Source organism: Camponotus vicinus, unplaced genomic scaffold (genome assembly GCF_025532165.1).
Source record: "Camponotus vicinus isolate PSW18456_S1 unplaced genomic scaffold, iyCamVici1.0 SCAF_6, whole genome shotgun sequence".
Lineage (NCBI taxonomy): Eukaryota > Metazoa > Arthropoda > Insecta > Hymenoptera > Formicidae > Camponotus > Camponotus vicinus.
The window spans coordinates 1,877,032-1,900,518 of NW_028141978.1; the positions used below are offsets into that span (position 1 = coordinate 1,877,032).

The following is a 23,487-nucleotide window of genomic DNA, read 5'->3' on the forward strand; positions in this document are numbered from 1 at the left end:
ACGCCCTTCGGATATTTCAGAACGCGAAGATGCATCCTCGTTCCCGCGAGCCCCCGAAAAAAAAAAAAGAAACTCAGAGGGGAATATTACCGTGAAGGAAAAATATTTTTCATTCGGTTCGTTTCGAGCACGCAGGATATTCAAGATTTATCGTCTCTCATCGAGAGGGCTTATGTACTCCCCCGAGAGAGAAAGAGACGAGGGGGCGGGGATTATGAGAGACGAATCGGGCAAAAGGGGCTGAAGGAGAAGGGCAAAAAAACAGGCAGACGAAATAAAACTCCAATAAACCGATTGTATCGTCGCGCGCAGTATAACGAAAGACGATATAAAAAAAATTGAGCCGGTGTGTGAACCGTTTTCTCTTTTTTTTTTTCTTTCTTAAAATGACGATTACCATGCGAGACAGCGATACTCCGGAGTTGTTTCCATCGTAAGCGAACGCTCACGGCATCTCGAGCGCAAAAAATCGAAAAAACGAACAAACACAGGGCAAATTGCGTTCGTGAAATTACGGATAAGACGCCTGTATCTTTTCTTCAGCTCATTATCCGCGAATACACAAAAATAATGCCGAATATATCATCAGGTTATTGCATTCGGGCGAAAAGGGGATGAAGCCCTCAGTCAACATGAACGCACAGTATCAGAGAAAATTGCTATCGTGATTTTCGGCGGAAATAACAAACACCTACACGATTCACCAGAGAAAAAGGAAGATCCTTAATTCTAATTTTATTTGCAAACAAAATTTTAATTATTTGACACGTTGCAAGTTATAAAATAAATTCTTATTAGATTCATTTTATTTCAATTCATTTTTTATCTCAATTCATTTAAAGTTCTTCTTCACACAAGGTTCTTCCTCAATGCAATGATTGCGAAGGATATCAGATTTTTATTGCGGTTTAATTATATGAAGGAATCGTGTTTTCAGTCCTAGCGCATCGAGGCACGAAGAATTGCCGCAAGATGTTGTCGAGGCCGAGCTAGTCGGCCGCAATGGAAACTGCTCCAAGTACCAACCGCAATGTCCGCAGGGACTCTTCGACTTGATTGGAGTTCTCGCGTGAACTCTGAAAAATCGTCGCCAAGTTTACCGTGTGGTTTTCGAGAAACAAACAAACAGTCTAATTGCGCCGCTATTGGAAAGCTACGTCCACATGTTGTCAAACGTGAATGTAATATGTTCCTGTAATTTCGACAGCCTCGTTGATTCGATCTATTAGATAGAGAGAGATGTGTATTGACAGAGAATTGTAGCAAAAAAATATCGAAATAAAAAAATATCCTTTTAATTAAGGATATATTTATATTTATGTATAGAATATATGCGTATTGTGTGTAAATAACGTATGCGGAAGCTGTTATACCATCGTGTTATACATTTTAATGTATAATAAATTATGGTTTTAAATAAATTATTGTGCATCTATTTCGAATATCATATATAACCGCATCTTTTCTCTTATAAATTTTAATCATAGTTTTCAAATTCATATAAATTCCTTACTATCGCACCACCCAGGTAAGAATTCACGATGGAATATTTAGTATCTTTCCTTAAAATCCTGTCCGGTATCTCACGTGGAAGATTACGCTGAATTTTTCACACGATTGTTCTTCTCTGGTTGCTTCGCAAAATTATTGGAGCCTTAAAACGCCGCAAAAGTAGGCGCTTTAAGAAACAGTTAATTTGTACTCGATGATACATAGCAAACTAAAAGTCCTTCGGGTATATCCTTACCGTTTATTTGCAGTTTATTATCTACCGGAAGATCATCGCTGTGCAGAAAAAGAGCGAAGAAATTGACGAATGTCTTATATTATCGAATTATCGCGAGGACGAACGTTTATATACTCGCTCGTAATTGTCGTGTGATCGTAAATCTCAAAAAGAAGGAAGGATATAAGAATTATTGCCACATTTCTTCGTCCTAGTATCCGCTCCCAAGCGAGGCTGCGTTAAAGTTATTTCAGCGCCGGCACCGCTAAAGAAGATCATATTGTACGATTGTGATAATACCATCCCTCACTTTTCGAAAATAATTAAAACAATGATAGACGAATGATTAAAGCTAATTATTAGATTATTACGATGTTGAATTTTTTTTAATATCAACTGCTACTAAATTATTTTTATACGAAATAGAAATTGTTTTCATTCATTGAAACAATATTGAATCAACAGTAAATTAACAAGTTAATAATTAAACATATTACAAATTTTTTCACATCTCTTCATTTTCTCATACATACAGTAGTAGTAGCAAGTCATTAAAATTGCAAATTATTCGCGTGCCGAATTTTCGCGGCGCAATTTCCAGCTTAAAATGCTGCAGAAAATTTTCTATTTTCTGCATTATCTCTCGGGGAATTCACGAGAGAGAACCGCAATCGTTCGAGAGAGAGCAGTTTATCGGCAATAATTCAAGCGATAACTCGCCGAATAAAATTTCATAAAGAGATTCGTCGGAACTTCCAAGTTTATACCTGAAGTTCCCGAAAATGCAGTAAAATTTACAACCGCTACAGATAGAGAAGTCTCAAGGATTCTGACATCTACCTGAAAAGTAAAGCATCTTACAGCATCGAGTTCACGAAGGACTTTATTCGCTTTACATTAGAAATTTAAAAGCGATGCTCCCATGCATGTGAATTCATTTACCGATTTAAGGACGATGTGTCTGGTCAATTTAATCTTGTCAAAGTTATATAATTGTGAGTTACTGGCCTAATTCACGCAAGCTTCTCTTTCGTAGAGTCGATATAACATGTGTGCATATATAACGGATATATAAACACATATAAACACATAATTTAATCCTCAAATATCACACAGTCAGAAATATATTTTTTCTTGACTTAGAATTTAAGTATTCATGCGTTTTATTTGACTTTGTGATACAATGATACACTTGTATATTTTGCTGAATCAGTACGGAAGCGGCCTTTATAACGGACGCACATTCACGCCCAGCGACAGCGAAAATATTCAAGTCGCATGAAAATAGAATTGCTCTTCCGTGTGGATACACCCTTAGGAAATTCGCGTGCAACGCTTCCCAGGGAGAAAAACTTTATGCTTCCCGAAAAGTTAGAAAGTCGTAAATGTTAAGTTTGCAGGAGGAATACATTCCCAGACATTCCTCCGTTTTTTTAACATTCTCCGCGTCGATGTACTCCTGACGAAGACCTTCCTCGAGTATGGACGAACTTGGTCTACAGACAGAAAATGTCAGGTTAGCTTCTCGATGGAACATTAATAAGAAATCGCTTAATTCTATTCGAGTGGCTCGCAATAATTAACGTCTAAATTGAACGATAATTCGAAATTAATCGCTCTTGATTCACGATAAATGTTACGGATCTCTCTTTTCACTATGATTCTATTTTACATTGATTTTTTTATACTCCAATTGCATATTAATATGTCATAATAGTATTTGTTGTAAAAACGTCGATAAAAATTGAATTGCTTTTTATTTTTATGCAGAAAATATATTATCTTTGTTGAATTAGTTAGAGAACCTGCGATATTATTTATGTCTCACTGATCTCATAAATGTTACCAATCATACGAGATATTTTTGAAAGTATTTATAATCGAGAGATATTATCAAATCGAACATTCTTTATTTGATACTTTATTTTTTATATTAAACCCCATGTTAGCTTCAACTCTTAGCTTAGTAAATTAAGAGGAAACTAAGAAAGAGATTGGACAATTAAAAATATTTCCGTTTGTCACCATAAAAAATCTTATATATATATTTTACAATTTTCATGTAATATATTAGTAAAAAAAGAGATCATATATACAACTCTGTCATATGCTAAGTCAAACATGGATTTATCTCAATATTTCATTATGTGTCAATCTTAAAAACTTTGCCAATTATAATATTAAATTTTCTCGCAGTTTTTAAGATATTTCATTTACAATTATTTTAAAGCATTCCTGAATAAGTAAAAAAGTATCTTTTTAGAAAAAATAATTTTTTTCATGTTCTCTATTTCCACTAGAATGATCGTTTTAAAGAAAAAAATGAGATTTTCAATTTTGTTCGCTCAGGAAAGCAGAGACATATGTTAAAAAAAAATCTTGAGGAATGACTCACGCGAATATGATACGCAACAAATCACCGAGGAGTCCGTTATGGACATGAATGGCTTGCCGTTTGGTCTCGCATATGGATCTAAGAAGACATTGACGTCCTGGATACCCCATTCTGCGAAACAATAGAACAAATGTTCCATCACCCGTATATACATCATTTCCATACGATGAGTGATGTTTGACGAGATAAATGAGATAGCCACCTAAGAATATCGGTGCTGCGGACAGGAAGATTATACGTGGAATGTATTCCGGAAGTTCGGTCGTTTAAAACAGTTTTGACAGCTAATTGAAAATCTTACGCACAGTGCACAACGTATTAACTAGATAGATAAAGATAAATATAGCGTTGGATAAAGTATATCCAACACAGTCGGCGCGAGAAACTCGAGTAATAGATTATTAACTAGAAGATTATTAACTAATTGATCGATCTTAGCGCTCGACTTTGACTTATGATAAATGTTGCTAATATCAATCAATCTTTCAAAAAACAAACTAATCAACTTCATTTTACATTTTTTAATTTTAATAAAATTAAGAATTTTATAAAAAGTGGAGTTGATCAGTTTGATTTTTAAAAAACTCATATAACTGTTTGTATTAACATCTGATAGATACTTATATATATTGAACAGACATTCCCGTATTATTTATGCTATTAATAATAATGATAATATTTTTATTGAATGGAATATGTTGTAGATTTTTTATAAAATCTTTTTATAAAATGTCGATCTTTGAATGACGTTTTATAAAAAGTCTAGACTTTTTTTTGAATTTGCAAAAAATCTGCAACGTACGTATACATAAATATAAAATTAAAAGTAATTATACAACAAAAAAGAACAGTACACTTAAAAAAGAAGTGTATATAATGTCACATTAATAAGTTATACAAAATAAATGTTGAATGCAAATGCAACGTTATTATCTAGCCCAAGAAATAGTACATTCGTGCGAGTTCTATTATTTATCCTATTGTGACATCAGAAAATGTCTGTCTTTTATAAGTATATTGTCTCCGTGTATCCGTCAAATAGACGTATGTTACTCATTTCCGGCGCTTGACACTTTTTGGCTTACCCCGAAAGAAATGAGGAGAGTGACGAATTAGGGAGAAATTGGATTGGGTTTGCGGAAAGGACGTGTCTCGATCCTTAAGTGTCACCGACAAATGGACTTTGCTAAGAAGTCACATCCCTTTGAGCCGGATGCAGGTCCTAAGCACAGAGGACTATTTGTTGACAATATATTATCAAAGAAATGAAGAACTGAATAATAATGAAAAAAAGCACATATTAATTGAAAACATCTTTTATATCATTTCTCGTAGTATTTGAAGTATCTCTCGCTAGGCTATGCAATTAGAAAAAATATTTTATAATATCAAGTTTGTATTTCGCGATGGAATCAAAATAAATTAATTAGACATTTTTTCAACAAAAATTGTTGACTTTATATATTTAATTAAAATAAATGTAAACTTTTGTAAAATAAAAAAATTTCCTAACAAATTAAAAAATATATTAATTATTTCTTTCTTTCTTTGTTTCATTCGGAATATGAATAAACATCGAATTCAGATGTTGAAACACATATATTGCTAATTTATTCTATTCTACTTTCTTTATATCAAAATTTTGACTATTTTTGACTATTGAAATTAAGACTATTTAGATCAAGATTAAAACTATTTAATTTTGTAATTAAATATAGAAAAAACAAATTCGAAACTTTCCAATTTTGTAAAAAATCGAAAGAAAAGACCGTAATTCGCGGCGATAATTGTCACCGATTCGCTACTCATCTTTCATTCAGGAAACTAACAGCTATTCGACGTTAAGCGACTGCGAAAGCCCGTAACGTTCCCATCAGTATACGGCACGGGACTCGACATGCGCCAGCTAAAGCGTAGACGCTAATATGCAAATCTCTCGTACTTGTCGGATTCGATTTAAATGTCACGCGTCTCACCGACGAGACGCGTCTACGAGACTTGCACTAATGATATTCCCTTCCTTTTATACAATCGGAAAAATAACATTCGTTCGCCGATCTCTTCGTTTCTATCGGAAGTATAAAACGGACGAATCATGCAATTAAAACTATCTAAAGGAAAAAGTCCCTATCTGCCCTTTTCAATGTTACGAAGATATTTGATCACCACACTCACGGAACAGCATTTCTGTGTGTGTGTATCGAGGCGCACACCTACATACAATGCCGCGCTTATTGGAGAAATCCTGTCAAGGGATTGAGCGACAGCTGGAACGGAATCACGAAGAAAAGAAGAGTGTAACTAATCAATCTTCGAAGAAGATAAGATGAATTGTTCGGGGAAAGCAGTTGTTAGATATCGACCGAACAAACGCGACAATTAAATTATCGGCAATTCGCGACTATCATTCATCTCTGTGGAATGAAAATAATGTTGAATTAAAAAAAAACTGGAAGATATATTTTACGATTAATTTACGCTTAAAAGAGTGCGAATTCCTTTCCCCCTGAAACGCATACGTTTGTGATATTTGTGCGAATAAAATCGAATATCAGACATAGGTACGCTAATTATCTCGTCAAGAATCTCATTGAATAATTTCGACGGCTAATAGCTCCTGTTGATAAGCTTCCCGACACGTGTATTATGCGGAAATTTGCATATTGGGGCCGGGGAAATTCGTATTGCATAACTTTATGTACGTGAAAGTTCACGAAAGGTGAATCGGGGCCGCTATTAGGAGAATCGAGGATCTCCCAAAGTCTTCAAGTAAATCTCGATTAGGCCATTTTACTTCGTCTCACCGCTCGTGGACTATTATTATTGTTTGAGATGCTTTTCTTAAACGGCGAATTTATGGAAAAAAGTTTATATATTCTTTCGAGGCGATTTTTACCAAATTCGTCCTCTTTAAAACTATTCTTTCCTGAGAAATGTATCTATAATTTGGAATAAAGTAAAAGAAATAAAGTAAAAGAAAAAATATATATCCTCCAATTTCTCGAAATTTAATCGGCGCAAATTTTAATCTAAAATAAAACTATTTTATGCACGAGTTACCGACGATTCAAATTTGGATTCCAGCATAGCGTAGATCGTGGTGCGATCTATAATGCTTCGTTGTCGATTAGCGTTTCTCTTGATCCTGCCCTCGTCATCTCCGCTCGTCTGTTCGATTTCCGTCACGTTCGTCGGCAATTCGTATTCTGCCTCAAGAAACATAGCCACCGACATCGTTGATGCTGGATCGTCCAGAGGAATGGCGAGAGCGAAAAAGAGCTAAAATGAAAAAATATCACTTCGATTAGAATCGATCGGAATGTTTAATATCGTTTAGACTTCTTTGGACACAGCTCTCTTGACATTTATTGTTAGAGAAATTATCAAAATGTTTGAACGTTTCATCCTCTCCCTGCTTGTCGAATACAGAAATCGTTTTTCAATATCGCGTCAATCCAACGAACGTTGCAATATTATTCGACTCGCATTATGTCGCAGCGGAAAAGCCGGCTGGTGCGTCGCGAGGATAAAAAAAGGAAAACGCGTAATGACGGAGTCGCGTGATTAATCTTCCGGGAGAACAAAACTTCGGCCTGCGAACTTTTCCTTGTTATAAATATGGATACTAAAAGTAAAACTCTCTCTTCGTGCGCGCGATCGTTGTAGAGAGAAAGAGCGCGGTAACGACGACTTTCTTTCATCTCAAAACGCAGAGACTACTAGGCTAACGAACCTGAAACTAAATCGAAATCACGAGAAAGGGGAAATGTAGAAAATGTCTACGGGCGTTAAGAGACTTTACCGCAGCGCGACATGGAAAATGTACTTGTTAGATCCGCGATACAGTGTATTCGCTCAGAGCTCGTGTCACGAGATGTGTGTGAATATAAAATGAATGCAGAACATAGAATAATCTTCCCCCGAATTTCAGTGAAACGTACATGACAAGAACCTTAAATGAACTCATTAAGCTCGAAGAAACAGTTAAGTTTTAATTAAAGCTTTAATTAAAGCTTTTGCAATTATGTAATAATCATATATTTATTTTATATGTATATGTATATATAATTAAAATTATTAGTATATATTGTCAATATTAAAAGATCTTAGTTGTCTGATTATATTAAAATTAAGTCATTGTCTTTATCGTTATTATTTTATAATCGCTTATACAATTTATTATATACAGGGTGGCCCACGTAAAGTGTTACAAATTTATATCTCGGAAACGAAGCAATTTAGAGAAAAATGTTTCAGACAAAAGTTGTATGGCTTCGAGGGGGACATAAGATGGTGCCATTAGTTTGACCTTGAAGAGTCACCTGAAGATCACGTGAAGGTCACCTCCAACTTTTTAAATGGGACACCCTATATGCTTTTGCATATTCTTGTAGCTCATCTAGAGAGCTTTCCAAAACAGTATAATTAAGTTAGTTTCCATTAAGTACTTTCCGAGTTATGAGGCTTGAAATCATTTCTTAATTTTACATAAACCATAAAATATCTAGTAAAATATTCATTTTTCGATTATCTTACCTTAATACTTTTATGTATAAAATAATGAGAGAAATCAATTGGTGTAAAGAAAAAACATAGCTGTTTTTTCTTTACACCAATTGATTTCTCTCATTATTTTATACATAAAAGTATTAAGGTAAGATAATCGAAAAATGAATATTTTACTAGATATTTTATGGTTTATGTAAAATTAAGAAATGATTTCAAGCCTCATAACTCGGAAAGTACTTAATGAAAACTAACTTAATTATAGTGTTTTGGAAAGCTCTCTAGATGAGCTACAAGAATATGCAAAAGCATATAGGGTGTCCCATTTAAAAAGTTGGAGGTGACCTTCACGTGATCTTCAGGTGACTCTTCAAGGTCAAACTAATGGCACCATCTTATGTCCCCCTCGAAACCATACAACTTTTGTCTGAAACATTTTTCTCTAAATTGCTTCGTTTCTGAGATATAAATTTGTAACACTTTACGTGGGCCACCCTGTATATGCTGTACTGAATCTGCGCATAATAGATCTGCGAAATTCAAAAAATAATGCATATCAATGTACTCTTTCAATTCCGGTAATTATGAACAGAGAAGAGACGGATATATAATTTAAATGGACTCATTCACTTCGCCGATATCGGTGCCATATTTCGCGAGAAGCTTTTTCAGGAAAGTGCATCTGATAGTCTCTTACATAATTCATTAATCCGTTGAACGTTCCGCACTTCGCTAATTGAATTGTATCTATCGACTGATGTACGAAATTCCGAAAATGGAATTAACGCTGAATCGCGAGGATCAAACTGAAAATATTAATCCTCTGTACAATATAAATTCTTAATGACGACCCCACCTCCTCCTCGATGAATCTTTTCTATCCGAATCTTTATGTAACTATTTTTCATTTCTTCATCGATGAAAAATTGCACGGAAATAATACATACATCATAAATATAATATTATACACGGTATCCTTTTACACGAACGAACTATATATGACATATCACTTCACTATATCGGTACAGCATCTTAATCGAAAATTTTCTAACCCCCATCTTGCTGTCTTCCGGAAAGGACAGGCTCCTCACGTGACGCTGCATCGCATCCGTCATCCGCATTTCCATCGCGCTCGTGACAGCACAAAGAATCGCGGGAATTCTGTAAGAAAAGAGGACAAATAATTTTTTTTTGCAAAACCAAGTGAAAGAAAAAAGCTGCGGCTACAAAGAAAGAAAAACGAATAATCGTGAAACACGATAACGCGATCTCTTTTCGCGCGAAGGATTTTTTTTAATTCTTTATCTTAGAATTTTTCACGATGATCGAGTATATCTCGTATGTCAAAAAAATAGTAAAAAAGCATTTTTATACCAAGTTTCTTACTAGAATCGCAAATCTTAATTTGACTGACAGATTTTGATAGATGAATCTTTTAGTGTCATCTTCCCCTTGACAAAGAAGAGAGGTCATCATTTTCAATTCTCAATACTAAATCTCTGGACTTACATCCCATTGCTTCCTGCACACGTAGATATATCATTAAATTCAAGTAGCGTCGAAAAGTGTACTATGTTAAAAATATAACAATCAGAAGGCCTTTTATATCATAAATTAATAAAACACAGGAAAACAAGAAGGAAAGTGAAAAGGACCATCAATGTTTTTTTCAACCCTCTCTTTTTCCTCGACGTTTTTTTGTCCGATGGATGTGCACGTTCATGGATGAGCCGCAGATAGATTTCGTATATGAGCGAGCAGGATCGAGGGCCGCCGCCCCGTCGATGAAAGAGACGACGGGGATCGAGAACGTTGGGGAGATGTGCGCCCTCGGCTTGATTGTGGCTCCCAATCCCGGTACGAATCCCGGAGAGAGAAATTGCATTTCCTACTCGCGCGTATAAATGGAGGGCCCCGCGTCATTTCGTTTAAACAAACCGCGACCATACCGAGTTCTGTCCTTCGTCAACCACGCGAACCCTTTGCGTATCTTAGTCTACCATCCTGTGTGTGTGTGTATTGCTATGTTTGTATGTATATGATGGACGCTTTGATTACGGTCCGGCAAATAATTCCGGCGCACATCATTTTCGAGGCTATTTGAAAGCTACAGCTCGAAATGAGAAAGCGAGCGAACCGAACGGGCCTCGACTTGAAGTCTTTAATCCTTTTTGATATAATTTAGCCTTTACGATGCTCCTTCTTCTTTGGTCTTTCGAACTTAATTACTATGCTCGAGTAGTAATGAGATAATGTAAAAGAAGATGGTTTCTTTCTCTCTCGCGGAAGAAAAAGATGTATTAATTATTTTCCGTGAACATAAAATAGCGAAAATTCATGAGACATTGATAATGCAATAATATACAGCTTCTTAAGTTTAATTAAAATAATATTATATGTATATTCACTTTTCAAAAGTAATTTCAACTTGTACATTAAAATAGGATACAAATTATTGTAATAGAAACATAATGTAATTAACATGCTTTTAAAGAGAAATTCTATATAAATTAATTGATAAGTTAATTATATTATAATTAAAATTAGGTATACATAATATAATATAATTTTAAAAAATTACGTAAAAAATTTCGTAGAAATATACTATAAAGCGATAATTTCCGTAAAAATGTGAAATAAGATATAATATTACCGAATATAATATTCAACCGAAATTTAAAGATAACAAAGATAACTCAAAATTATTTTATAATACGTTGTACAAAAATGAAATATTTTCTCGAAAAATAATATAATCAATTATTTTTAGAGAAAACACAATTTCTTCTGTCATGATTTATATAATGTCATGTATAAATCATATTATACAATTCTTAGCATATATATTATTCATTTAAAAATAAGTTCCATGTTACATAATATTAATATTTTACAGACTTGATATAATAGACTTTCATATAAATTATATACATATATATATCGATAAAGTTATATCTTACATAATTCCACCGGCGATTGAAGTCGTCGAAACAATCATTATCAGAAATAGAAACGCTGATTTTATTTTAATTGAAAATTCTCCAGGTTAAAATAGCATTTTCCACAGCAATAACTGAATCAGCGAGCATAAAAAGGATTCCAGATTCACGTTGTCCAAATATTCTCAATCTTCTATAAAATACATTTAATTTTACTTCAATAAAATTTAAAAATTTTTATTAAAAAACATGTTTTAAAAATCTTCACCCTTTAAAACCTTTTTCTAACTTTAAATTTTTATAAATCTTTATTTTTGTAAAAATGTCTTCTTTTTTAAATTTAACACATCTTGTATTATTCTAAAAGATAATGTTTATTTTATCCAATCACTGATTCTCTGTCACTGCAATCACTTATAATATAATACATATATTCTTAAAAAATTATAGAGAGAACACAGTACACATGTTAACGCTTCGACGGACGAGTCGCGAAAGACACTTAACACGATATACGGTTTTGTCATTCGTTACATCACCTCCAAGTCGGTAACGCAACTCAAAAAGTTATTGATTACTCACATAAGCACATTGTACATTACATATTACATTAATTTTAAAATAATTAAACAATAAATTTAAAAAAATGAAAATGTGACAAAACAAAGACGATCTGACTCTTTCTAAAATCTTAAATGAGAGAAAATAAAGTTTAATTAAGATATAGCATAATTAAACGCGCATAGCTAAAATAAAAAAAACAGCCATTGGATTTAATTAGCGAAAAATTTCGTCAAAAGCTTTTTTCTTAGCTTTAAAGAAGGTTTTAAAAGAAGCGAATAATCGTGAATCGTCGTTCAATACCGTTAAGCGTGCTATTTAATGCATCTTCGAACAGCGATATCAAAGATTCCGAAGTTTCTCTTTTTTTGCGCGCATGTTTTCTCTAGAAGCAAAAGGGATTTTCGTTGAAAGGATTTTTTTAAATCGAACAACTTTAAATAACGATTGCAGTAGCTTTGCTGAGCGTCAAAGAAATGTGAATCTCTGAACGCGATTGAGCAAGGAAAGAAAAAAAGATGCGTGAACTGTAGAAAAGCATTTCAACATTTACATCTACCAGTAAAATGCAAAGGATATATATATAATTATCTTATATTTATAATTATTTATAATTATTTATAATTATTATATAATTATTTATATTATTTATAATTATTTTATATTAATTATTTTATATTTTAAACAATAACCCCGAAAAAATCCTCTCAAAATATAGCAAAATATTCGTATTAAGACATATATCAATATATTTAAAAAAATTACTTATTTAAATCTACAAATTACTTATTTAAATCTCTTTCTCCAATTTTATTTAATTAAAATATATTTTATATACATTGTAAAAAAAATTAGAAATACTGCAATTCTTGTGATATTTTAAACCTACGTTTCCAATTAATTTTCACTAAAAACAGTCTCTTGCGTAATAAAAAGTCAAGGTTTCCATTAAAAACCCTTACTCACTAGTTTGCAATCTTATCGCGTCATTCTCAGAAAGTTGCTTGAGCACAGAGCCGACGACGCGAGAATGCTAAGTCACTTGAAAATTAATGTCGCAGCATCATTAGTCTAGTTGCCGAAAAAAGGGTGGCCTCCCGACAAGGACAAAACCTTACTCGACTTCATGGTTCGACCCCAATTCCCTGAGGTCGATCCATCGGCAAGAGGATAAAATCGTATCCTTTGCCGCATCCAAAGATCTGGCCATATGTGTATTCGGTTAAGAGCTGACAAAGCTAATTTGACGAAGTGCGCATTTGGGACTGAAGGACGTGCTAAAGAGGACCGACAGGGACGATGAGAAAAACGCGAGTATTTACAAGAAATATGAACTGGCATCGGAAGTGGAAAGCGAATTCTAAGGAGAATTCGTTGAGTTTGGTCGGATCACTCGGTCAAACCGGTGGATCGCTCCTCGAGGATACCCCTCCTCTCTCCCCCTTTCACATATAATTCTCGACAACTTGAAGAAAAACTGTACGGCACGTAGGGGGATGCTGAAAACGCGGAAAAAGACGAAAAGAATCGAAGTGACTAGATCCTGACGTGACTTTTTCACAAGATTCGTGAGAAAAGAGAAGGGCGTTCCCGGACGATGTAAGCCCGGACGATATTGCGCGGCTCAGTGATCCTCAACTGGCTTAAGCTTTCAATTTTGTAGAACGAAAAAAAATCATAAGGAAATCTTAAAAATTTGAGCAGTTGTTAATTTATAAAAAATATTGTTAATCTATAAAAAATATTATCTATAATAATCTATAATATTATAACTCGCCAGAGAATTAGTATGATGGGATACTTTTCCTATGAAAACGTATTTGTATTAATTTGCTGAATTTAATTGTAAAATTTAAGATAGATTGGAAAAAGTGCCACTTTTTTAGCAAGTTAATTTTATGTGGTGTACAATATCCCCGGGTATCAAATTGATTTTCCTGAGGGAAAATATGAGCAGTTTTGAAGGAAAGTTTTGCGGTCATTCTCAGAGTTGTTAGCGAGTTTCGAATTGGAATTAAACTTTCATGACCTTTCGATCAAAACGACCTTTCGATTAATAATGCTGACTTGGCAACTTTCGCTTAACGCTATCGGAAATGAATAGTTATCGAATTTTTTCCCGAGAGTAATAAAAAAATGTCGCGCCGATTCTAGAAACTAATTCCACACATTCCAATTCGGGATGGAAGAGAAAAATATGCTTTCCGACATTAATTAACGCAAAGTTTCGATTCCGCATCAATTTGGAGGATATCCAGATTTTTCACGTCCTGTCTGATATTCTTATATAGAGTATACTATGTCACACTGTCGTGTCAACACCAAATGACAGCCATTCTGGTTGATTTCAAATTAAAGTTTTCTCAATTAAAAGTGTCACCCGTTACATACGATAGTTTGATATATAAAACTTTGAAAAAAAAGCGTGATTATGATACTACAATACTGTATACTTACAATATATATGTGTTTTATCTTATAAAATATATACTTTAAAGATCTCTCTAATATGATTATTCCTTCCAACGAGTTAAGAGAAGAATATTCTTTTCTTACATTTTATAGAAAATAGATCTTCGCTTATTTAACGCTTTTATAATAGTCAGTGAAAAATAACCGTATGAAATTTATTTTTTTTTGTAGATATGCCATCTTTATGGAACCTTTCGAGCGAAAATTGGAAATAGATTCTGAAATACGTAACCGCGACAGGGAAGGTAGAAATGGCATTGCTCGACGAACGAGAAACTCGAGGAGCCGTTTCTTCTCTCCACAGGTGTAGGGCAATCTGCGGTCGAAGGTAGATGATACGGTGAAATAATCGAAAAGCGCATCACCGCGTATTGAAAGTAGGAAAAAGAAGATTACAATTAAAATGAAAAATTGAAAATTTGCGACAAAAATTATGTGACTTTGATACATATATAATTCGCACGTATATCGTTTTTATCGGTTTACTCTCAAATTTCGTTTACGTAAAACGATAAAGCTAACATCGCGGACAAGTACTAATTAAGTTGATGGCGCCTGATCATGGAGTCTGTTTTCATTACCGTCACGTTAATCGCGTCTCTGTGCAATTTCATCATGAGAATCTCTCGCAGACTCTGATAAGAGGGCGAACGACACTTTTCCTTGGAAAACTGCACGACGAATCTTCATCGGTGGTAATCTCGTCGCTTAACCCGATTAACCCTCCGGTCGTCTATCTTGACCGGTCGAGACACAAGCGACAGGATCCCCGGGTGTTCTAGACATCACGAAAAATCGTTCGTCACGATCGATCGTTCGGTTATCGGGCCTTTGAATTCGAGTTGTCGGTAGAGATCACGAATAATAATAGTCGGTGCTCCGGGATTCTCAAGAGCAGTCGCAACGGATGTCGAACCGTCCTGGGTAAAAAGAGACCAAACGAAGAATCGTTCCTGTAATAGATGGAACCAGGGATTGAAAGGACTCGGCAGCATCATATATTGAGAACGAGTTAATTTCTATGTTGCTGAGAAGGAAGATCCGGTAAAAATTGGGTTCAAGCTTTCCTCTACTGCTCTCGTAAATATTATCATTGATAAGTAATGGTTGCAGTTATAAATATAATAAATATAATAGTATTGCAAATGAAATCTCACTGAAAAGAATTAATAATAATGGCTGATTTTTCAATGAAACTGTCATTGTTTTCACTGAAATACTCACTGATCTTCTCGATAAAATTGTAATTTATAATCAGTGACATTTTCATTGATTCAGTTTAAAAGAATGCACAATAATGACGTTTATTGCATCCCAAGTAAAGATCTATCTGTATCGACATCAAAGTTGCATTCAACGCGTTGCCATGCGTCAATGTTCACGCCGTGTAGTTTCCGCAAATAGAATGGTTCGCACCGATAGCAACTCGGGATTCCGAACGTCGGGGAGCTATAAACAAAAATCAACGTGCAAGATGTACAACTACGAGCGAAATGCAAACGTGCAAAAATAAAACGCAAGAATTCTCAACGGTACACAGTGCCAGGATATTATTCCAACATTCATTTCTTCAGGGATGTTCCATACATTGCGTGTTTTTTGAGGGAGACTCGCTTGAAATGGAAGTAAAGATCACTTTTTCGTTCAACATACGAGCAGAGAAATGGGATAAATGTGTAATCAAAGGAATTAAAGTGAATTCTTCCGGGGAGAAAAAGACCGCGTTTTTGAATGTCTAATAACAGCGGTGACATTTGAAATGCAAACTCCACTTTTCCGGCCAAGCCGGAAACGAATGTCGACAAATCTCGACTTCCTTCCCGTCCTTTTCGAAACGCGGCAATTTCCTCGGATAATAATCTCACCTGACCCACCTTCGGAAATTATTCGATCTCGTTGGTCGCTCGCTGTCTGGCGGAATAAATGCTTACCGTACACTTTTGCACAACCCCCCTCTCATACTCCCTTGCGACTCGAAATGTTTCGCCTACCGAAAGCCGATGGGGCGCGGCCGATGGTGGCTCGTGAAATGCCTTCGTACGTGGCTGGCAAGGTAGATGGTCGACGTTAACTCGCGGTGCACGGAATCGGGTTAATCGATTTCCGGGTAACATGCACGTACGAGACACATGTGCACCACGTAGGCGCCCCTATAGGCGTGACAGGGCAAGCAGGGTAAGGAGGGATCAGGAGGTGCGTTTGAACATATCGGGACCGATTCGAACAATATCGCTTATCGCAACAAAAACGACAATCGTGAACAGTGGTCCAATTTGTCGCCCATCCAAAAGGTAAAACTGCTACGAAAAATCTATATGTATACATCATCCAAGGAATTTAGTGTCTTTTTTCTTCTCCCATATATACCTATTATTATATTTATATATCTGGATTTTTTATAGCGGTTTTACCTTCTATCTTTTATGATTTTTTTTTACAAGACTTATTATTACATGTAACAATTTCGAGGTAAACTATTCTTCTTATATAAAAACAAGCACTTAGAATTGTAAACAGCTTCAAAAACATTCTCCTGAAATATTAAACGAAGTATGAAATATATAAGAGATTAAATTCATGTCTCGTTTAATTGGACTATTTGATATGGCATAGACCTGTGGAAAGAAACAAAACATTTTTGAAAAATGAGCTTAAAAAATTAAGGAAAAAATAAAATAAAATTTGTATAAAATGCAACGGTAAGTCATCGTTACATTGTTACATAAAAGGGCAATTACCACTTATGTAACTTTTTTTCATTCTTCATTTGAAGGCATCCCTTGCATTCCTCACCTCTTTTGCCGACGATTATCCCCTACGGCCGCATTAATTCTCGTCAAGTCGTAAGTCACCAGCTCCGACTGCCACAAGTAAGCTCATAATCGTTCCCGCTTCTCGTGCCGCTCAAAGCGAGCGCCGAACTTCGGTCAAAGTGGAAGATGAACTCGTCTGACGTGGCTCGGGGCGATTCGAGGCCCGGGGGGGGGTTAGACAGAGGTTGGGCAAGAACGTGGAAAGCGGGAGATCCCGGACAGTATTTAATGCGGTTGCGCCCATTGCGCCCGTGGTCTGTTCCGGGGGAAGAAGGGGAGGACGGGAACCGCGACTTTATGCAATGTAATTCCGATGCAAATCTGTCTGTTGAACTTTTCGTCCGTTACGTCGCGTCGCGCTGGTCCGTGGTCGTGCTCTAGAGTACTCCAGTACTTTGTAGAGGGTGTCCCGAGCCGTGTACTTTCTCTTTTCTGTCTTCAAAATGAGCCCGGCGAATCTTTCTTTAAAGTGTAAATAGATTTACCAAGTTCTGGAATAACATTTGCTTATTAAATGTAAAATAGATGTCAGGAAATATAGTGCAAACAATAATCGCGAAAAGAAAATATAAAGAAAATTGCATTAAAATGGTGATTTATGAAAATAAGTATTTATAATGACGGAAAAATAACGCTGAAACAAGACGCTGCAAATAAACTTAAACATGCTTTATTTCAATAAATTAGTTCTAAAAAATATTATATAATTCAGATTTAAACGACGACTTTTAATAGTCCATGTATCTTTTAAGCTCTTCTATAAAATAATCATGAACAAAGAATAAATACTAGATTGCTACGTAAAAATTGCACAACTGTTATTTCCGTTCGAACACGATCGTTTATTTTAGAACGAAACAGAAAAAGCACTTGTTTTCCACTTTATGACTCGTATAATCGATCGATTTGATTCCGCGGCTCTACTGATAAAACACCAATTTCTGTAATAATATATATAACATGCCAGGATATACGTTGTCTGTACAATGTTTCGCGGCATCCGCCCCTTTCTTGGGATACCTGAGCTTTGCAACGTTACCGAGTCGAAATGGGTCGCGTTTAACGAGGGCGAAGACACGGGCGCGTGTAACGCGACGCAGATACGCGCCGTTCAGTCATTCACCCCCTCGAGAATTCTGCGACTACCCCGTAAACCCATTCGGTCTGGGGTGCGCGTGGGTGCGACGCTGGAAAGGTCGCCGTTTAAATCACATGGGCGGGGCTGAAGGTCCCGGATACCGACCAGAAGCCGCCATCTGCACACCACAGGGCGAACAACCCTCTGAGCTGGCAGATCGCTGTCCGCGATCCGAGGGTGGAATTTTGTCCGCGAATTTACACTCTTACTTATGTCATATGCCTTTCACCATTATTCGCATTTTTTTTATCTCCTACTTTATTCTCTTATTTATAATATATTTACATATGTTTTTCATATTCCTTATTTCTCATTTTTTATCACTTTATATATATTTTATATATATATATATATACTTTTTTTCTTTTTATATTATATATTTTTCATATATATTCTATATTATACATATTATATTTATTTTCTTTTTAAACCCCTGATTAAATGTATCTTAATTATTTATTTATTTGATTAATGATTTATTTTAATTCATCTTAAAATCAATATTCATGATTTTGAATTTGCGGAATTTCATCCGAAAATGAATACCAAATTGAAGTTATATTTTTCCCTCTTCTTCCATTTTCAATAGAATTTTCGCACATGCTCTTTCAACTATAAAATTTCAATATAAGGTAACACTTGTGTGTTTCACACACATATTTCATAAAAATCGCAGTGAACATCTACGCAGAATAGCGTTACGCTTATCGACATCGCATCGTCTGAATCGCTCCTTGGCAAGATAAGATTCCGCTTTGGAATTTCTCGCAATGTCTACCTGCCGCGATCGCTTGTTACGTGCACAACGACAATGGTATCCTGATAGTCACCCAACCACTATCGTCCCCGAGCACACACGAGTAAGCCGCGCATCTCGCATTCCGCAGCCCTGCAGAAAATTGCGGCGGAAATCTCCGGCGTTGTTCCATGTACCGCAGGCGCATCATAAAATTTTCCTCGCGCAATTCCTCTGTAAATCTCGCATCCTTTATTTCAATGAGCGCGCGATATTGCCCGAGCGCAAGAACGATTCGCACGCGCGGAGCGAATTATTTTGTATAAAAAAGAAAAGAAATACAGGAATATTACTAATAATTCACTTTTTGCCGAGTAGCATCTGCGAAGTAGACACATTCCTTCGATACATAAAGTGCGAGAGAGAACAATAATTTATATTTATTAATAATTATGAAAATAATATCTATTTAATTCTATAACATGTATAAAAATACAAAGTTAATAAAATATATATATATATATTTATATATCTATTATATATAGAGAGAGGAAACTTATAAAAGGAGAGAAAATAAAAAAACAATTTTACAAACTCTAAGAATACACAATATTTTTTATAGTTATCTTTTTGAAAAAAAATGAGGATTAATTCAATAACTGTGCACGAATTATAAAAAACACAAAAACGAGATAAAATAGAAAAAAAACCGTAAGAATGTACAAGATCAAAATGTAGCTTGGAAGTTGACTTTTTTAGAAAACCAGGTTGCCCCACGTATACACAATGCAGATAAATGTGTTTCGTGACCCAAAAATGATTGTCAGCCTACGACCGACTGTCACCCCGAGTATTTTACTTGCAAGATGCAGCGAAGACCGCTAAATTCATGATACGTTAATCAATAATGTATTTGATCTGTGAAACATCGTAGATATTCCTGCTGGGAAACATAATGAAAGATGGTTTCTGAACATTATTCAACAACATCCAACCGCAGAAGTCCGGTGATGTATCGAGGAGGGAAGAAGTGGGAGAGGGAGGAAACGGGGATGAAGGGGCTGCTATACGTAAAGTCTTGGGGAATAATTACAAGTTCGCCATTGAATCAGGAATGTACCAAACAAGCCAGAAACGGACACCCTGCAATTCCATTATTAATTCAATTAGTGCTAGATGCATACTGATCGCGAGATTAATTCATCCCGTGGATCATAATCTCATTCCACCATCTGAACGATTGGAGCTGGCCGATATCGCTCGCTACACAACGGGTAGATCTCAAATTCACTCCCTCGAATCAATATAAATTTTTCCCTAAATAAATATTGAAATAATAATTTCAGTGAATATATATAATACTGGAAATGAAATTTAAGAACAAATGTTTTCAAGTATTAATTGTTATATTAAAAGTGAATAACAAGATATTATTTTTTTAATTACAAGTTAGTTTTATTTTAATGTAGTTTTAATTCAAGATGTAATTATCAAATACTTAATGTTGAAATTGAAAAATAAGTTCCAATAAAAGAGATTGAGCGAAGAAGTAAGTCCGCAAATTGAGGCGCGGGAGATAAATCTGAAACACCGTATATAAATCCGTTTATTCATTCAGCCTGATTTGGATTTTGATTTTGCTAAAGTGATTTTGAAATGCGATCTTGTTACACGACGTGGAAGAGGAATGATATTTTGACAACTAGATTCTGTAATCAAAATATTTGCGAAAAACGTATATACGACAATCTGTATACAAATGCATTGTACAAACACAATTTATTTCGTCACTCAAAATTTAAATAATTACATTTGCAAATAAAACATTCCCATATACGATCTATTAAAGCAAAGGAAAACATTGAAAATAAATGAAGTTAAAACAATGTTTAAAACGTACAAATATTTATAAATTTTTATATGAAGAATATTGGAAAAAGTGACAAGATGTTTTGATTGCACAACGTTAAGTGTAATTTGCAAGATGTTAAATCTTGCTGTCTAGTTACTATATATTAGCATCGCAAAATGCTCGTAACAAAGTCGAAACCGTAACTGTACTTTAGCAACGACTGCAATTATTAGCTTTATGCAAATTACCGGATTATTTTTTTGCGATCCGTATAAATCGTTAATTCGACACTCGGTGAAATCCTTGTGTGAGTTTCGCGCGACGTGTACGCTAAAAGAATGAGGAAGTGAGTATTCGATACCGAAACTGTTACTTACGTAAATAACGTTGTGAAATTTTGTTTTAAAATGTGATTACGCTAATTGTTAAAAAATACACGGTAATACGCACGATAAAAGGAAGCGCAAAATATTTACTGACACGATATGTGTGACTTGTCAAGGGAAATAGACTTGTTTTGTTTGTGTGCCAGCGAAAATTCCTGAAATCGCAATCGCATGGACGAACGAATATTTACATTTAGCGAAAACCAATGAAGCGGTCGGCAAAATCAAAACAATTCGTGAAATAAAGAAACGGACAAACAGATGCGGCGCACATACATTTTTATGTTTTTTACCGAAATATTGATCGTCCCGGAAACCCCACACGCGATTCTCGAATGAACAATATCCGAGGATATTACAGAAACGTTATCTTGATAATATCCTTAAAAATATTCCGGTATCTAAATATTCAGCTATTTATTTTACATAATATGCTATTTATTTTACAAAATGAATTTAACAATAAGTATCATTGTTGCACTGTTGCTTCTCTCTTCTCTCTTGAATCCCATTTATGAATATCGTTACTGATAAAAGTTGCATGAATAACAATGTGCGTATAATCGAAATAAAGCGACACATGGCCAATTCTAAATCGAAACAATATTTTTATTTAAATATATTTTAATGAAGAAATCATGATTGAAAAATAATTCTTAATTATTATAAAAATTAATTAATAATTATATATATTTAATAATTGAGTATTAAAGACCTTCGAAAATCACATAAAATAAATAGTACAATATAATTGTTGTGATCAATTCGATAAATAAATAAAATGTATCATAAAATTATTGTGTTTTCCCGAAATATTTCAGATATCGAATTACGGTGTTGGCTCTTTTGATGTGGTGCTTCATGAAGTCAGCACGTGTATTGGGAGTGAAAAATATTACACATGGTATATCGAGACATATACGATCTATAGGATTTCCCGAGGGTAGCACACTGGGGGTATGGTGGATCAATCATTCATTTTTCATCTACTAATGCGTCGCGAAGTATATGAGCAACCTGTTAACTCAATATTAATCATTTTCACTTCACGTACACTCGCGAAGTAAGATTTCCGAAAAAATCGAGAAATCTCATATAAACGTTTTCCTATAATGAAAGCTTCAATCTTATTCTATTGGAGAGAGATTTTCAAAGATATATAATTTATTCATCATAAAATTATTATTACAACAGGAAATCGTAAAAACTGTAATTTATTTTTATTAATATTTCCTCAAAATTTGTAAATATTTTTTTCACATTTTATTTATAAAATATTTTGACATTCTATGAAAATTATATGAACAAACGAATATTGTATGTAGAAAGATAACATTACTATTTATCAGCTCACTATTTTTATTTGCAGATATTCTTTGCCTTAGGAGTTCCCATAGATATTCCCGACAAGACTATATCGATGGCATTTTATTTCGAAGCGAATTATGGATTGCCAAATGAATGGAATTCGACTTACTTTTACGAGGAAGATTATTATACAAAACGAAGTCTTAGTCGCCAATTAATTTACAAGATGCTCATGAATAAAATGGAACGGTAACAAAATTACGCACGTATCAAATAATGTTTTTTTATAAAGCATATCCCGCATCTCGGTTATCAAATCTTTTTACTGAAAATCTTGCTATAGTTTTCGATATTGAGATTATGTTCTAAAATATAATATTTTGCAAATGAAATTTGAAAAATATAATATAATATAATCTTATGTCCCTTGAAGCCTGGGTTATTCTGGATTAGATTGTTTGCTGAGAATGATTTGTGAAGCTACAAGATATTCTTTAAGCGAAAATGGGTTACTTGGCGATATCCTACAAATCATACTCACGTAAGTATTGAATATAAAAGAATTACACTTGATACTATCAAGTAAAGATATAAAGATATTATATAAATCAGTAATTACAAAAAGTACACTTGATATTATCAAGTGAAGATATAA

At 34.5% G+C, this 23,487-nt stretch overlaps 2 protein-coding genes across 7 annotated transcripts in view; one reads left to right on the forward strand and one right to left on the reverse strand.

Moving 5' to 3' along the window:
• Positions 1-23,487, forward strand: part of LOC145973901 (uncharacterized) — a 163,597-nt gene that overhangs the window by 139,191 nt on the left and 919 nt on the right. For all 4 annotated transcript variants that reach the window (XM_083103562.1, XM_083103561.1, XM_083103559.1 and 1 more), the window contains 3 exons: positions 22,346-22,481; positions 22,894-23,081; positions 23,266-23,373. In XM_083103562.1, the coding sequence (XP_082959688.1) occupies positions 22,346-22,481; positions 22,894-23,081; positions 23,266-23,373 (432 nt within the window). The remainder of the gene's footprint in view (positions 1-22,345; positions 22,482-22,893; positions 23,082-23,265; positions 23,374-23,487) is intronic.
• LOC145973906 (uncharacterized) lies at positions 2,866-17,881 on the reverse strand. Of its 3 annotated transcripts, none has more exons than XM_083103571.1 (5): positions 17,393-17,881; positions 9,680-9,788; positions 7,186-7,400; positions 4,122-4,232; positions 2,866-3,222 (listed from the first exon to the last, which is right to left on the reverse strand). In XM_083103571.1, the coding sequence occupies exons 2-5, from the start codon at positions 9,752-9,754 to the stop codon at positions 3,081-3,083; spliced, it is 543 nt and encodes a 180-aa protein (XP_082959697.1). In that variant the 5' UTR covers positions 9,755-9,788; positions 17,393-17,881; the 3' UTR covers positions 2,866-3,080. The 3 variants fall into 3 exon arrangements, with proteins under 3 accessions (XP_082959697.1, XP_082959696.1, XP_082959695.1); XM_083103570.1 differs by lacking the exon at positions 17,393-17,881 and adding an exon at positions 11,588-11,753 and having other exon boundaries at positions 4,147-4,232; XM_083103569.1 differs by lacking the exon at positions 17,393-17,881 and adding an exon at positions 11,588-11,753.